This window comes from Paramisgurnus dabryanus, chromosome 13 (genome assembly GCF_030506205.2).
Source record: "Paramisgurnus dabryanus chromosome 13, PD_genome_1.1, whole genome shotgun sequence".
NCBI classification, from domain to species: domain Eukaryota; kingdom Metazoa; phylum Chordata; class Actinopteri; order Cypriniformes; family Cobitidae; genus Paramisgurnus; species Paramisgurnus dabryanus.
Window position 1 is genome coordinate 7879874 of NC_133349.1, and position 14888 is coordinate 7894761.

A 14888-nucleotide genomic window follows, 5' to 3' on the forward strand; every position below is an offset into this window, starting at 1 on the left:
ATATATATATAAAATTATATTATATGTTTTTAAGTTGTCTAAACCAGTTAACTGTTTACAGTTTAGAAGTTTAAAAGCAGGTTAAAAAAATCAAACAGAAAAAGGAAGAAGAAAAAAAATATAAGAAAAATGCGATTATTGCTCAAAATTATAATAAACGGGATCACGAAATTGTTTTCAGTTTATATTTTAATATTTATATTACTTACTTTAGTTTATTTATTTAAAATTATTGTTATTTATAAAATAATTTATAAAATGACTTAACTCAAACTAAATACAAAGAATCTGTGCATGCACTCTTCAAAAATGAGGTTTGCTGACTTTTACAAAATGATTTAAATTAAAATGTAGCTTTCGCAACTACTGTTAGAGTTCGAGACTTTTATTTTGAAGTTTTTCCGTATGTATGTTATTGTTACAGTTGGATTCACACAACATTTATGTCATTGAGGAGGTAACACACAGCAGAAGCCGCGTGATCCAAAACTTTAAATTTTATGCAGGTATCGTTTGTTTATTTTGAATGTCATTTGTATTTATAACTCTGCTGGTGGTTTTTGAATTTTTTAATAGAAGTTGTCAGCGTGCATTTGTCTAGCTTTCTTTATTATATGTTACTCAAACAAGTCAGGTTTGTTAGAAGTCTGCAAAAACGTTAATAAGAAGTAACTGTTACCGTGTCACTGAAATTTTACGAGACGTTTCCTAATAAGACTTGTCTTAAATATTATCAGCATGTAAATAATGTTGATATGCATAACAGAAATTATTCTAACGTTACTGGTAATGAAACGACAGTGACGTTACACAACACATTACATAAGGAAATTTTAATGGTAAATGAGCCACATCTGGTTCAAAGTAGTATTTGTAATAAAAAAACATTTGCGTTTTTTTTCTGCTGCATTTTTGTCACACATTTTTGTTTTCAAACCGGAAACCAGACAGTGTTCATTGAAGGGAGATTATTTTCTCCCTTTTGTTTGACTTTGATAAATGACAACACAGTCACCTTATCAAGGGCCACCACCCTGTCTTATACAGACCCTAACCAGTGTCCAAACCTTATCTGTCAATTCAGATGTCATGAACTCAAGCCTCCAATGTTCCTCAGTACTTTGATGTGGCTCTCTACCAGTCCCATATAAATGCTTGTTTTATTATTGACTCATAGTTTATTAGTGCTGTAGCTGAATGTTTGCCTGCTGTCACTTTAGGGGTCTGTGGTCAGTTTTGTTTTATGTGTGGAAGTGTTTGGAGCTGAATGCAGAAGGTTGTAGCAGTGCTTGGTGGGGGGATCGGGGGTCTGTCGACCTGCCATTATCTCAGCAAGAGTCCTAATGTCTCCAAGGTAAAACACATGTAATTATCTAATGTATATATATATTAATAACTCATTCCTATTTCTAATATCCAATTCAAATTCCAAATATTGTAACTAATAATCTTTGTTTATTTAATGAAAGTTTCTATAAAGATTTTTTTTTTTTGACATTTTAGCTTTTTGTTTTGTAACTGTTTCATATAATAATAATAATAATAATAAATCATATCATTTATAAACTTGTTTTCTCCACTGTACATCTATCACCATCTTATATCTTCTGTTGTGATGTAGGTGGTGCTGTTGGAGGGAAGCAGTAGATATGGAGGTTGGTTGAACTCCACACGAAGAGATGATGGAGCAGTGTTTGAACAAGGACCCCGAGGGGTTCGGCCAGCAGGAGCTATTGGTCGAAACGGTTTGAATATGGTATACATATAGGACTGATCTTTTTTTTTTTGCACAAGAGATAGAAGACACATTATCACAATATAAATTTACAGGTACATGCATTGCATATCTAAGATTTATAACTGGTTAGTAAGTCAGCTGTCTTGAGTAAAACAAATAATTGATATAAAACCACCTAAGCTTAGGATAACATCGGTCTTTGCTGTTAGTGTTGTAGTTCTGTCAGATGGCCACAAGAGGGCCATCGTGCACAATGCTATCAACAGTATTGGTAAAATAAAATCTTCATACTCTTAAATGGGACATTTACAAGACTTTTTTAAGATGTCAAATAAATCTTTGGTGTCCATAGAGTACATATGTGAAGTTCTAGCTCAAAATAACATATAGATAATTTATAATAGCATGTTAAAATTAGTGATGGGAGAAACAAAGCTTTTCGAAGCTTCGAATCAATTGAACCAATTTCTTCGAAAATTGATTCAGGGTTTGAAACACCACAAACACTGGCAAGACCTGCTGGTCAAAATTGTCTAAAACCAGATTTTTTTCACAAAATAATAGCAAGATTTTTATTATAATATGTTTTAAAAATGTATTTAACTTAATTAAAACTTAATTAAAAGTGTATAATCTGTTTTTAGTTTTATTTACGGCAAACAAATCATTAAAACAAACTCCCCTTTTAATTATGCACATATTTGTCATTAAATGTTTTCTATAAACAAAATTTAGACAAAAAGCAGGGTTATTAGTCAGAAGGATGCATGTTTTATGAACTTGCATACTAAAACTTACCCGAGTTCACCTAACCATATTAGACACTGGTTATTTGTGATCAGCTCCCCCTAGTGGTGAACCATCTGATTTTCGGAACGTTTTGAAACAGTTATGACGTAATGAAGACTGTTTGCTAAAATAATGTGACTTGGCCAGTTTAAAACACACTCCAGTTGATTCGAAACAAAAGATTGTAAAAGTTTCAAAGCCTCACGAAGCAGTCACTAGTTAAAATTGCCACTTTGTAGGTGTGAGCAAAAATGTGCCTATTTGGGTGTGTCCTTTAAAATGCAAATGACCTAATATCTGCACTAAATGGCAGTGCCGTGGTTGGATAGTGCAGATTTAGGGGTGGTTTTATTCACTTCTGACATCACAAGGGGAGCAACTAATATATATGTTACTGGTTTGTTTCTTTCACATTTTATAGGTTGATCGAAGCACTGGGGTCCCAATTATAGCACTTTTTCACATTTTCATGATATGTCCCCTTTAACTCTTCTGCTGTTAGGTTTCTTGTATCTGTTATATACACGTAGTACTATTTGTTTTAAATAATACATTTTATTTATTCTGTTCAATGTAATTATTTCTGTTAAGGGGTATACTAGATTTGATCAAAAGCACTAACATTTTAATAATTAAATATTATTTGCATAAAACATGTCAAATAAGTGAATTATTAAAAGACTTTCTAAAGAATACTAAACATGAAAATCCATCGTTATTATTTTTGTGATTTACTTTTACCTTTGTTATTGTGTTACTGGATTTCTTATGTATTGTTTCTTATTGAGGTAATGTGTCATGCAGGTGTCTGATTTGGGTCTCGAGTCTGAAGTCCTGTCAGTTTCGAAGGATCATGTGGCTTCTAAGAACCGATTCCTTTATGTGAAAGGACAACTGCACAAGATGCCATCAGGACCCGGGTGAGAGAAAAACCTCATTGTGCATCATCCAATAAACTCATACTAGTACTTCACACCTGAAAAATATTAATGCATTGAATATTTCTCTTCTTTATATCTAGTGGTATTCTGCGCACCATTCCTCCTTTCTCCCGTCCCATAATTCATAGCGTCCTAAAGGAAATGTTGATCAGTAAAGGGCAGGAAGACGATGAGTCTGTTCATGCATTTGTATCCAGGCGTCTGGGTCCTGAGGTGAGACCAAAAGGGATTTCGGTGATCTGCTTTTGTGTATTATTTTTATTATGTGCTTTACTGTAACAACATATAAGACTCAAATGTGTGATAACAAAAGATGATCTGATTCAATCCACCTCTCTCTCTCTTTTTGTCTCTGTACAGTTAGCAGATATAGCTATAGACAGTCTGTGTAGAGGGGTGTTTGCTGGTGACTGCAGGCAGTTAAGTGTGCGGTCCTGCTTGCCCCCTCTTTATAAAGCAGAGCGGTCACGGGGATCCATCGTGCTGGGCATGCTGATGGGTTCAGGTGAGGTACTATAGACTAATGCCTAGCATTAGAAGGAGAGATATTATTTTTGTTGTGGTTGTTGATCACATTTAGTTGGAGAACTCTTATTAAAAGTGCCAGCACTATAAAGTATTATGTAATTAAATCGAAAGGTAAGACATAAACAACTTGGATGACATGGGGGTGAGTAAATTATCAGGATTTTTTTATCAGAGTGAAGTAATCCTTTAACATACAGGTTGCACGTTGGTAAAAACAATGTTGGCACTGATTAATTTTATTAATAAGTGGAAACTGGTTACATTTGAGTTATTAAGAGCCATTCAATCTTATGGGTGGAAAAAGCAAAGTTGAAGCAACATACAAAAAGCATATATGCATTAATTCAGATGTTGATTGGCTGCTGAGTATGTGCCTAACGTCATTAGTTTCTGAGCTGTTCTTTGCATTATTCATGATAAGTAAAAACCTGTTTGATCCAGTCACTGTGCTGTATAATGCATGAGCTATTATCACATCATTATGCATGAGAAATTGTCATATTATTATGCATGAGCTATTATGGCAGTATTAAGTTTGAGAAAGCATTGTGTCACTCTTCTGTTTAACTTTCATTGTTTGGCATCCTATATATGCTGCATATATAATTATGTATTAAGTCTGTGTTTATAATGCGGTCTAAATTTTATCTTAACTAGAAATAATGAAAAAAGTACAAAAAAGTGTTTTATTGTATGCTATACATTACATTTTAAAGTAGGGATGCAAAACGATTAATCATGATTAATCTATAGCAGAATAAAAGTTTTTGTTTACATCATATATGTGTGTGAACTGTGTATTATAATTATGTGTATAAATATGCACACATGCATGTATAATTTTAAGAAAAAATATATATTTATATATTAAATATTTATATTTATATATAATATAAATTATACATATATAAATGTATATACACATGTAAACATTTCTTAAGTATATACATGCATGTGTGTGCATTTAAGGCGGGCGTACACGGTGCGATTTTTGCTGTCGTAGGGGCTCGCATGCGATTTTTTTTCCTCGGGAGCAAATCGTTCATGCTCGTATGGTCGCGGCTCGCACCGTGTGAGAGGAATTACGAGCCGAGCCGAGCAGGTTACGAGCACCTTACGACCTCCCGATAATTTTTAAACATGTCAAAAAAGTTCGGGAGCTGTCGGTATAAATTCGTAGTGTTGGTGCGGGTGTACAAGATGATCTGGCAAAGCACTTGAAGTTGACCAATCAGAATGTACAAAACGCAGAAGAAGACAGACAAATGTTGCACTGCTACCTCAAATATTGATGATAGCTGGCTATGTTTCGCGCACATACACACTCAGGTGACCGGACATCATGACAAATATGTACAGGTCCTTTCAGTGACGACCTCTTGATCAGCTTATTTGCCTGAAAAAAACCTGTCATACGTGTTTTTGTGATGTCGGGTCACAGCTTTGGATGTGTGTGGAAACAGGAAAGAGTTGTTTTAGGCTATACCGCTGTTCTGATAAGTGCTACCACAATGCATTAAACGAGGCTGATATTAAAACTTTTTTGTTTTACTTGTTGATTTTTCTTTACTTGTTAATATGTTTTATCATTATTTACAATGTAAACATAAAATAAGCCAACTAAATTATGTAATAAATACATTTAAAAATTATTAGACTCCGTGCAGAGACCGCTGGTTTAAATAGTACAGGATGTACAAAGAATGTCGCAATTTTTGTGTAATCCAAGCTGTGCCAAAGTTGCTGTAGTTTCATAAATGATTGGATATTAAGAGGGCTGTCGCGACAGAAAAAAGCAACGGAATGTCCATGTTTAATAGGCTAAGATATGCATTTATTGAGAGAGTACATAAACATGATGATCATATGCGGAGACGATGTTTCCCATCTTATTATGGAGCTTCTGCTTTAACAACTGAGCTTGTTCGGTATTTTTACCCACATATATATTCTTTTACATATTTTCGACCAAAGGAACAAATGATATAGCCCAGTGTAAGTTATATGGTAGCCTTAGCTTGTTTTGAAATGATGAGAACATTTAAATGACTAAAAATGTAGGCCTAGGCTATCTCTGAAACTTTATTTAAATAATGATTAATTTGTTTTCATACTATATTTGTATTGCTATGTATTAATTTACATATAGGCCTACAGTGAAAATGCACTATATTAATATGCAATGCCTTCTGTATGGCATTTATTTTGTGCAGTTACAGGAGCATAAATGCTGCGGTCTCACTTTTACTTCAAGACACCGCATTGACCGAACATTTGCACATAACAAGCCTAGACAAGGTGCTTTATATTAAATACAATTATTTTCGTTTTACAAATAAATATTTGGCTATAGATGTGTTGTCTTAATAATTTAATTATAAAGGGAAAGACGTGTAACGTTAGCTTGCGTTTTACCTCATTGCTCCTCATTCTGCATTTACAAATAAATAAATAGGCCCACTGAATGTGTTTTTTGAACGGTCATATTTATAAAAAAGCAACAATATATGTAACATTAATAATAGCAATATAGATATTTACTTGGCACTACAAAATTATATATTAAGACGGTAAAACCGCAAATGCGCTAGCACGAACAATCACTGCCAGAGAAATTCCTTCACCTCCACAGAACTAGACCTATATTGCAATTTCGGAATGCATAAATAGAAATACAAAAGAACAGAAATTCCAGGCTGTTTTATATACTAAGCCAATATCTTTATCCTATTCTTTTTGTTTTATTTTTTGTACATTCTGCCACAACGAAAGGTAGCCTACTTCATCCTCACAGGTGTGAAAATGCTTACGTCAGAATTCGTCAAGTCGTACAGTAAAATCTTGTCGTGTGTGACTGCGTCCGAATTATTTTCGTATAAACTCACTCGTGTCGTGTGCGAGAGCTCACGACGTTCCGACCGTCAGAATTCGCACCGTGTACGCCCAGCTATACAGAGTTGTTATACAAAGTTCACACACACATATGATGTAAACAAAAACTTTTATTCTGCTATAGATTAATCACCATTAATCGTTATGCATCCTTATTTTAAAGGCACAAATAAAAAAATCCACCAATATATAACTGTTGAAATAATTTGTGTTTAATATATTTGGGTCAATGAGGTGACATATGAATTATTTTGTGTCCATATGGGTCAATTAAAAGGGTTAAAATTTCAAAATTAATTTGCTGATTACTTGCATACATTCTGTTTTTTGAGGACCAAGTCAAAAATTTCGTTTTTTTTTATTTCATTTCGAAAGAATATTTGGGGGATAATTGCAAAAATGTCGATGTGGTGTAACCGTTAAGTGTCAATTAGTGTAACTAGTATTTTTTAAATGAAAATATAAATGTATTCATTCAAAAGTGTGGAATAAAATATAATCATTCAAATTTAGTGTAATATGATATTTTTTATTTACATCATTTGTCAAAGATTATTTAGAAAACAGAGCTGTTTGTCAGGACAAATATTACAAAAACGCATTAAAATTTACATTTAGAAATAACTTATAAAATTATATTTTAAAATTGTTTTGCTTTTTTGGATGATTACATCCCATCAAGGTGGATAAAATATTTAATATTTCTCATTCTTTGGCGCAATTGGCGGTTACACCATTTGACATTGTCAGGTCCATTCAGTCTTAACTTTTATAAAAATTTTGCAAATGTAATTTTTTATTGCATAAAATTAAATAAATACACTATGTGCATTGAAATAAAGCTGATTTTAAAACAAATTTTTTTTTATAATTTTGAATTTCTCATCTTGCCAAACCGTTTTTGTCACTGACCCATTTACCTTTGACTTTGTATATTTTTCAGTGACTGTAATGTTCGTTGTTTGTAATTATACTTCATAAGGTGGTGGTGGTCCTGAAGTAATCCCCTCTGATTTGGCTAAAAGAGCATCAAAAGAGTCGTGGAGTCTGTGGTCACTGAAGAGGGGCATGCAGTCACTTCCAGAAGCTCTGGAGAATTCGCTGAGAGGTCGAGAGCGTGTGGAGCTTCATCACAATGCTCGAGTGAAGAGCCTGACCCTGCAGGGAGGGGTCTGGGAGGTCAGATGTGGGAATAACAGGACACTTTATATTCAAATGATTCAAATTGAATAAATATAAATAAACGCTTTAATGTTGTATCACATTAATAAAGCGGTGGTGATGGAGCAACAGACATCTTTTATGTTCCTCTGTATTTTAAAATAGATCAAACTGGATGATGGGGCCACATTGAAAGCCGATCATGTGATTTCCGTCCTACCGGCTGCAGGTAAATATAATCAATGTACTATTGGGGAGAGCCGTACTGTGAAGACTTGTCAAACTGATTCAAACTTCTTTTTTTTTATGATGCAGCTATACCAATTGTTTTGTCACATTCATTCAGTTCTGACTACATGCGTAAAATATGATTCCTGTTACCCTGGCACTGTAGATCTGCCTCATTAAAGCAGTGCTGAAACATTTGTGTGCTCTGCTTAGTCAGCAAACCCATTTAGAGCGAATATACTTTTTATTTTAGTTTTAACAACACAACCTATATATTTTTTCCAGCTTTGGCATCAGTGCTGCCCCCTGCTGCTGAACCCCTGACAGAAGAGCTTCGATCCATTGCTTCTGCCACTGTTGCTGTTGTGAATCTGGAGTATGAAGGTTTCATTCTTCCTGCTGCAGTAAGACTTCATTTAGTGATCAATAAAAAATGGCCAGATTATAATACACTATACAGAATATAGTCGAGCAAGAGGATGATATTGATTAAAGTGTTTCTGTCAGCTTGGTTGTACTGTAATGTTAAAATTCGTACATTTGTTCTTTTAAGCCAGATGTTTTGCCTACAGAACTAGAAAGACCTTTAAAGGAAAACAGCAGCGTTTTTCAATATTTTACTATGTTCTTAACTGGAACTGTTGTTCATAAATTACAATGCTGTTTATGCGTATGTTATTAATGTATATTTGTGTACATATTTGGTTTTTAAGGGCTTTGGACACTTGGTGCCTTCCTCAGAAGATCCTGGTCTGCTAGGGATCGTGTATGACTCCGTTACCTTTCCACAACACAATAGGAGTGGAGGACCAACCACCAGACTGACGGTATAACGCAATATGCGTTTATCCGTCCATACATCTATCTATCCACAGTATATATAATTATGACATATGACTGGATATTCTTGGATAAAAACAAAATGTTTTTGTTTTGCTCGATGAAAAGCAATAAAACTAGTAAATCAGACAATAGTGCCCCCTTGGCATTTAAAAAAAAAGAAAAAAAATGCTTATGATATGTGCTTTATAACAAAGTATTTATATATGGGAGAAAAGCTCAAATTCGGCCCTGTTTCTTTATCAGGAACATATTAGCCCCGGTCATAAAAATAGCCTGTACTGCTATGTGGGCCTCACAACAACGTAAAAATTGCAATTGAATTATTCATTTCTGCTCCACTTTAATCATTATTAATTTAATAGTTAGATGTCCTTTGCTGTGGACATGTTGTCCCTCTGCTGGAAAACATTCATAAACTGTAGTCGAGGGGCCGGAAACCTTTGAACAAGCATACATCTGAGTGCCATAAGATTTGCTTTGAGGAGCAACCTGAATAGCCCTAATGTAATCCCCACAACCAGTCATCTAAATAGACGTTATAATGCTGATTCCAGCTAATATCGACGCAAGAAAAATTGTGAATGGTGTTATTTTCTAATGTCATTACAGCAGCGCTCCAGCTGTTATTGAAAGCAGTGTTTGTGTGTTTATAGGTGATGATGGGCGGTGCGTGGTTCAAGCAGGCATTTGGTAGTCCACAGGAAGCGACCAATCAGATTTTCTTGGATCGGGCTACACAGGCAGTAACCGATCATCTGGGTGTCACCTCGCCACCTGTGTGGAGCCTGGTCTCAGTACTCAAGGTGATTTTGTGTGTTAAAATATGACAGATTAGTGTGATAAACTCACAGTTTATTAGAAATGGACACAGAGAGGTACACATGATATTAAATTTCACTGATTTTACATGAAAGTTAAATATAGTGTAGCTGTAGTTCAATTGGAAGAGCATCGCATTAGCAGGGCAAAGGTCATGGGTTCGATCCCAGGATCACACATAAATGTATAGTATGTTGATTTAAGGAGTGAGTTTTTACTTTATTATTAGTTGATTATTACGCCAGAATGAGAGTATACTAGCCATATCTGCCTAGAAAAACGCAACTTTAAATTTTCTGTCGGTCTTAGGTTAGTACACGATGTAACTACAGAAGAGTCAAGTTTTAAATAGGAAAAATATTGAAACTCATTGGTTATTTTTGAATGTGATGCTAATGGTCTAATCAGATTCAATGGATTGTGCTAAGCTATGCTAAAAGTGGTACCGCCAGAATCGGAGATCATCTGAATGGATTCCAAAACAGTAAAAAATGTTTAACTCTAGGAGAGCTGGAAAATGACCCTATTTAACTGAATTTGAAACAATAAATATATAAACTTCATTTTTTCCACCATCTCATTCGAGTCAATCATGCATGACCGTGCGTTCACAGTCACCAGATGTCCTCAGTTTTCTCTCTGGGGTTCTGTTTTGACATCAATCAAAGCAGATGGTCTTTTCTTTAAACATTACTCCTGTCCTCCATCAGCTTCTGGGAGTTCAGTTAGCAGTACCATCGGGAAGGTGCCGGGTCTTGGGGTCTCGAAAATTCACTCGAATTCTGGCCAGATAAGACAAGACAGTCATTGAAGAGTCGAGATAAAGGATTAGCTGCCCTGCTTCATTTACGAGTGACTTTATCTTAATTATACAGTCAAAGAGCGAGAGGAAAATTTCCACCTTGGTGCGCCCACACAAGCACGCTCGTATTCTTTCATGCCACATTGTCGACTACAGTGTCTCTGAACAGTTTAATTACCCGGATATACGCTCACAGAGAGAAGTATTCACACTGCTACTGTATTTAAAATCTTGGTATGAATTTTCCGTCTTGTCTGTTAATGATTCTTTATTTCTATCATTTGCTGTTCAGAACTGCATTCCTCAATATCATGTAGGACACTGGAAACGACTCGGTAAGACAAAGTTTATTAATCACGCAAAATGATTTCCAGCGTCTTTTTCCAGAAACATATAAATTACAGGCAGACGTTTCTTATTTTCAGAAAAGATGAGGCAATACATCAGCAAGAACAATCTTCCCCTTACACTGGCAGGAGCTTCCTATGACGGCGTCTCCGTCAATGATGTTATATTCAGTGGACGAACAGCTGCAGAGGGTCTCGTTGGAAAAATCGCTTAATTTTGATTGAGCGAGTGAGTGAGACTTCTGAGATTTTGGGGTTTGTGATATACATTTGATGTTGATCCTTGGGAAGGACAGGCACTACTTGAACCCAAATTTAAGTACAGCTAAATGTTGGGTAATCAAATATATTTCAGGGCTGTTGTTTAGATGTTAAGGAAATCATAAGCTACATTTCCAAGCTGCCAAAAAATGCCACCAAACAAATGATTGTAGAGCTTAGCTTTAACAATGTGGCCGAATAATCAAATTTTTACCTAGAAAAATTGCATTTGGATGAGTAATATATTATTGCACTAGGATATTATGTAAATTAATATTCAGCATGTTAACTAAAAGTTATGCTAGTCATTAGGAAGGTTTACACTCATCTACAGTATGTTGCCATACACATTACCCTGTCAAAAAAGGTACAAACGGCGTCACTGGGATGGTACCTTTTAAAAAGGTCCTAATATCTAAGATGTACTCTTTAAGGGTACCACCCCAGTGATTCCATTTGTACCTTTATTTCTGAGATTGATACCGTAGCCAGGAGCAGACTCAATGGATATAATATCATTTTAACTGTTTCCTCCATTTGTCTAAAAGTAGATGACATTTTGACCAGGCTGAAATTATATGCCATTAGACTGGAGCATCCTTTTTACAAATATATTCATTACGTTGGCGTCATAGTGGGGTCAATGGAAATTTACGACTTACAGTTCTCGTTTCATACAGGCTGCAGATTGGAAATGGCTATGCCATCTGCATTAACTTTGAAAGGGCAAAAAATGTAAACTATCGATCAGAGAACCAGAATTTTAATGGCTGCTTGAGTACCATGCATTTCACACACACATGCTTTCTCATTCAGTGTGATTGAATTTACAATAATGTGCATCAGAATGCACAGGTGTGCCTTTATTTAGCGCCACTGAGCTTTCGGTGAATAAGCTGAATTATGTTTTAAAAATGCATTGTCCGAAAGTAGAGAGAGATTCATCAGTGACTGTTTACATTCGTTTCAGTACTGTTTCCTGGTTGCATCTGCAATACTAATATACACTATCAGTCAAAAGTTTAGGATCATTTATGACATGTGGGTGAGGGTTAGCGACAATCTTTAATGTGAAGTGTGGATAAGAGTGTGATTTTGTTAACTAAACATGTATGTAACTCCAAATTTATTCCATTAAATTGACTGTCATGACAGTCACTCAGTAGTTATTAATTTATTTTTATGCATATCATTTTGTTGTGTCTGGTCAGCAATAAATAAATGAGATGTGTTTGGTACATTTTGTTTAATTTGTCTATAACTATAAGTGAAAAGGCAACTGAACCACAGTTTGGCTTCGTAATGTACAGTCACCTTAAGGATTATTAGGAACACCTGTTCAATTTCTCATTGATGCAATGGTGTAATGGTGTGGGGGATGTTTTTTGGCACACTTTAGGGCCAATTGGGCATCGTTTAAATGCCACGGCCTACCTGAGCATTGTTTCTAACCATGTCCATCCCTTTATGACCACCATGTACCCATCCTCTGATGGCTACTTCCAGCAGGATAATGCACCATGTCACAAAGCTCGAAAAACATTTCAAATTGGTTTGTTGAACATTATGATTAGTTAACTGTACTAAAATGGCCCCCACAGTCACCAGATCTTAAACTATTAGAGCATCTTTGGAATGTGGTGAAATGGGAGCTTCGTGCAGTAGATGTGCATCCCACAAATCTCCATCAACTGCAAGATGCTATCCTATCAATATGGGCTAACATTTCTAAAGAATGCATACAGCATCTTGTTGTATCAATGCCACGTAGAATTAAGGCAGTTCTGAAGGCGAAAGAGGGTCAAACACAGTATTAGTATGGTGTTCCTAATAATCCTTTAGGTGAGTGTACACTGTACATGACATAAAATAAATATTTAATGTGCCAATTACACAAGCCCACTCAAAGCCATTATCATCAGGCATATGGTATGTTCACCATGACATGTTGTTTGCTCCTCTGGGTCTGTCGACAGCTCGGTTGGAAAGTTATTTGACAAAAGGCAGATTGTCAAAGGTGGTTGGAGAAAAGCTGTGCCTGTCAGCAGCGCTGACATGTTTTCGCACGATTTCTCGTTGGTTTTGTAATTTGTGCATTTTAAGCCATTTCCTGTCTGGCTTCGCATTGCTGAAAATTCCGACACTGTCTCTAATCGTGAAGAATTGACAACCGTTTACGATTTCAGCTAAACTATTTTTTCAATTCTTCAATTAAAGATGTACACAGGTCACACCTGAAAAACCAAAATGTGGAGACTTGAGATGTTTTAATGTGCAATAGTAAGCAACCACTTAGCAAATGCATAGAAAAACTAATGGAAAAGATTCGAATTTGTGTCACTGCCATTTCTGCAGTTTAAAGGGATAGTTCACCCTAAAATGAAAATTCTGTCATTTACTCATCATCATGTTGTTCTAAACCTGTATTAATTTCTTTATTCTGATTAACACAAAAGAAGATATTTTGAGAAATTATGGTAAACACACAGCATATCGTGACCATTGACTTCCATAGTAGGAAAAAATATTTTGGAAGTATTGTGATACTGTAAATGATGGTAAGCACACAGTTGACGGTACCCATTAAATTCCATCATATTTTTTTATTTTTACTATAGAAGTCTATGGTCACTATCTGCTGTATGTTTACCATCATTTATCAAAATATCTTCTTTTGTGTTCATCAGAAAAAAAAAGTCATAGAACAACATGAGGATGAGTAAATGATGACGGAATTTTCATTTTAAGGTGAACTATCCCTTTAATCTAGATATTTCTATATAACTTATTATCTGTAAGTATCTGTGACTTTCCACTTTTATATGACATGGCCACCCTACCTACCAGTGCCTTTATTTAAATTTAATACACGGCTCTCTGGAATGCTTGATTCTGATTGGTCAGTTGAGAAATTTGCAGGTTCGTTCTTTTCAAATAATAACCGCTCCAAAGTAATAACGCATAGCCGGTACTACTTGTACGAGTAAAATCGCTCCGCGCCAATAAAGATCAATAAAGATTACTGTTTGTTTGGCGCCATCTTGTGACAAACACTGGACAACCACGACAAGACACAGAGAGCTTACTGAGACTGAACTTGACAAAATAGAGCATGACAGCTACGAAGCCAACACACACAAAAATACAGAATGGGCATTAAAACTTCTCAAAGACTGGCTAAAAGAGAAAAAATGGAGACAAGTATGAAGCAGAGGTACTTAATAAGGTATTACGATCATTTTATGCATCTGTGGAAAGTTTCGCGGAAGGATAAAAATGTTCATTTAAAACAAATATGCCAATAAAATGTTTCAAATTCATATTCATGTCCGTTTTTTTTCTTATGTGACAAGTAGCCGTAATAAGCGGGTAGCCGCTTCGCGTCGGGTCCTGATCACACTGTCGGGGCTTCCCGATAACTACCGGCTGCCTCTACATTATCCCTTACATAAAAAATTAAACTGGCATATGGCTGATTCTAAAATAAGCAATTAAAACATATGGTTATAAATGAAGAGTTACAAAACCGCATGAAAGGG

At 35.3% G+C, this 14888-nt stretch overlaps 1 protein-coding gene across 2 annotated transcripts; it reads left to right on the plus strand.

The window, feature by feature from the left end:
• The first annotated feature begins 411 nt into the window (after window positions 1–411).
• Window positions 412–14638, plus strand: ppox (protoporphyrinogen oxidase). 2 transcript variants are annotated; one of them, XM_065298662.2, is made up of 13 exons: window positions 412–506; window positions 1221–1354; window positions 1622–1756; window positions 3332–3447; window positions 3549–3681; window positions 3829–3973; window positions 7871–8067; window positions 8215–8278; window positions 8563–8681; window positions 8991–9104; window positions 9774–9923; window positions 11034–11076; window positions 11167–14638. In XM_065298662.2, exons 2-13 carry the CDS (start codon window positions 1268–1270, stop codon window positions 11301–11303), a joined length of 1440 nt encoding a protein of 479 aa, XP_065154734.1. In that variant the 5' UTR covers window positions 412–506; window positions 1221–1267; the 3' UTR covers window positions 11304–14638. The 2 variants fall into 2 exon arrangements, with proteins under 2 accessions (XP_065154734.1, XP_065154735.1); XM_065298663.2 differs by having other exon boundaries at window positions 458–506; window positions 1255–1354.
• Window positions 14639–14888: the final 250 nt, after the last annotated feature.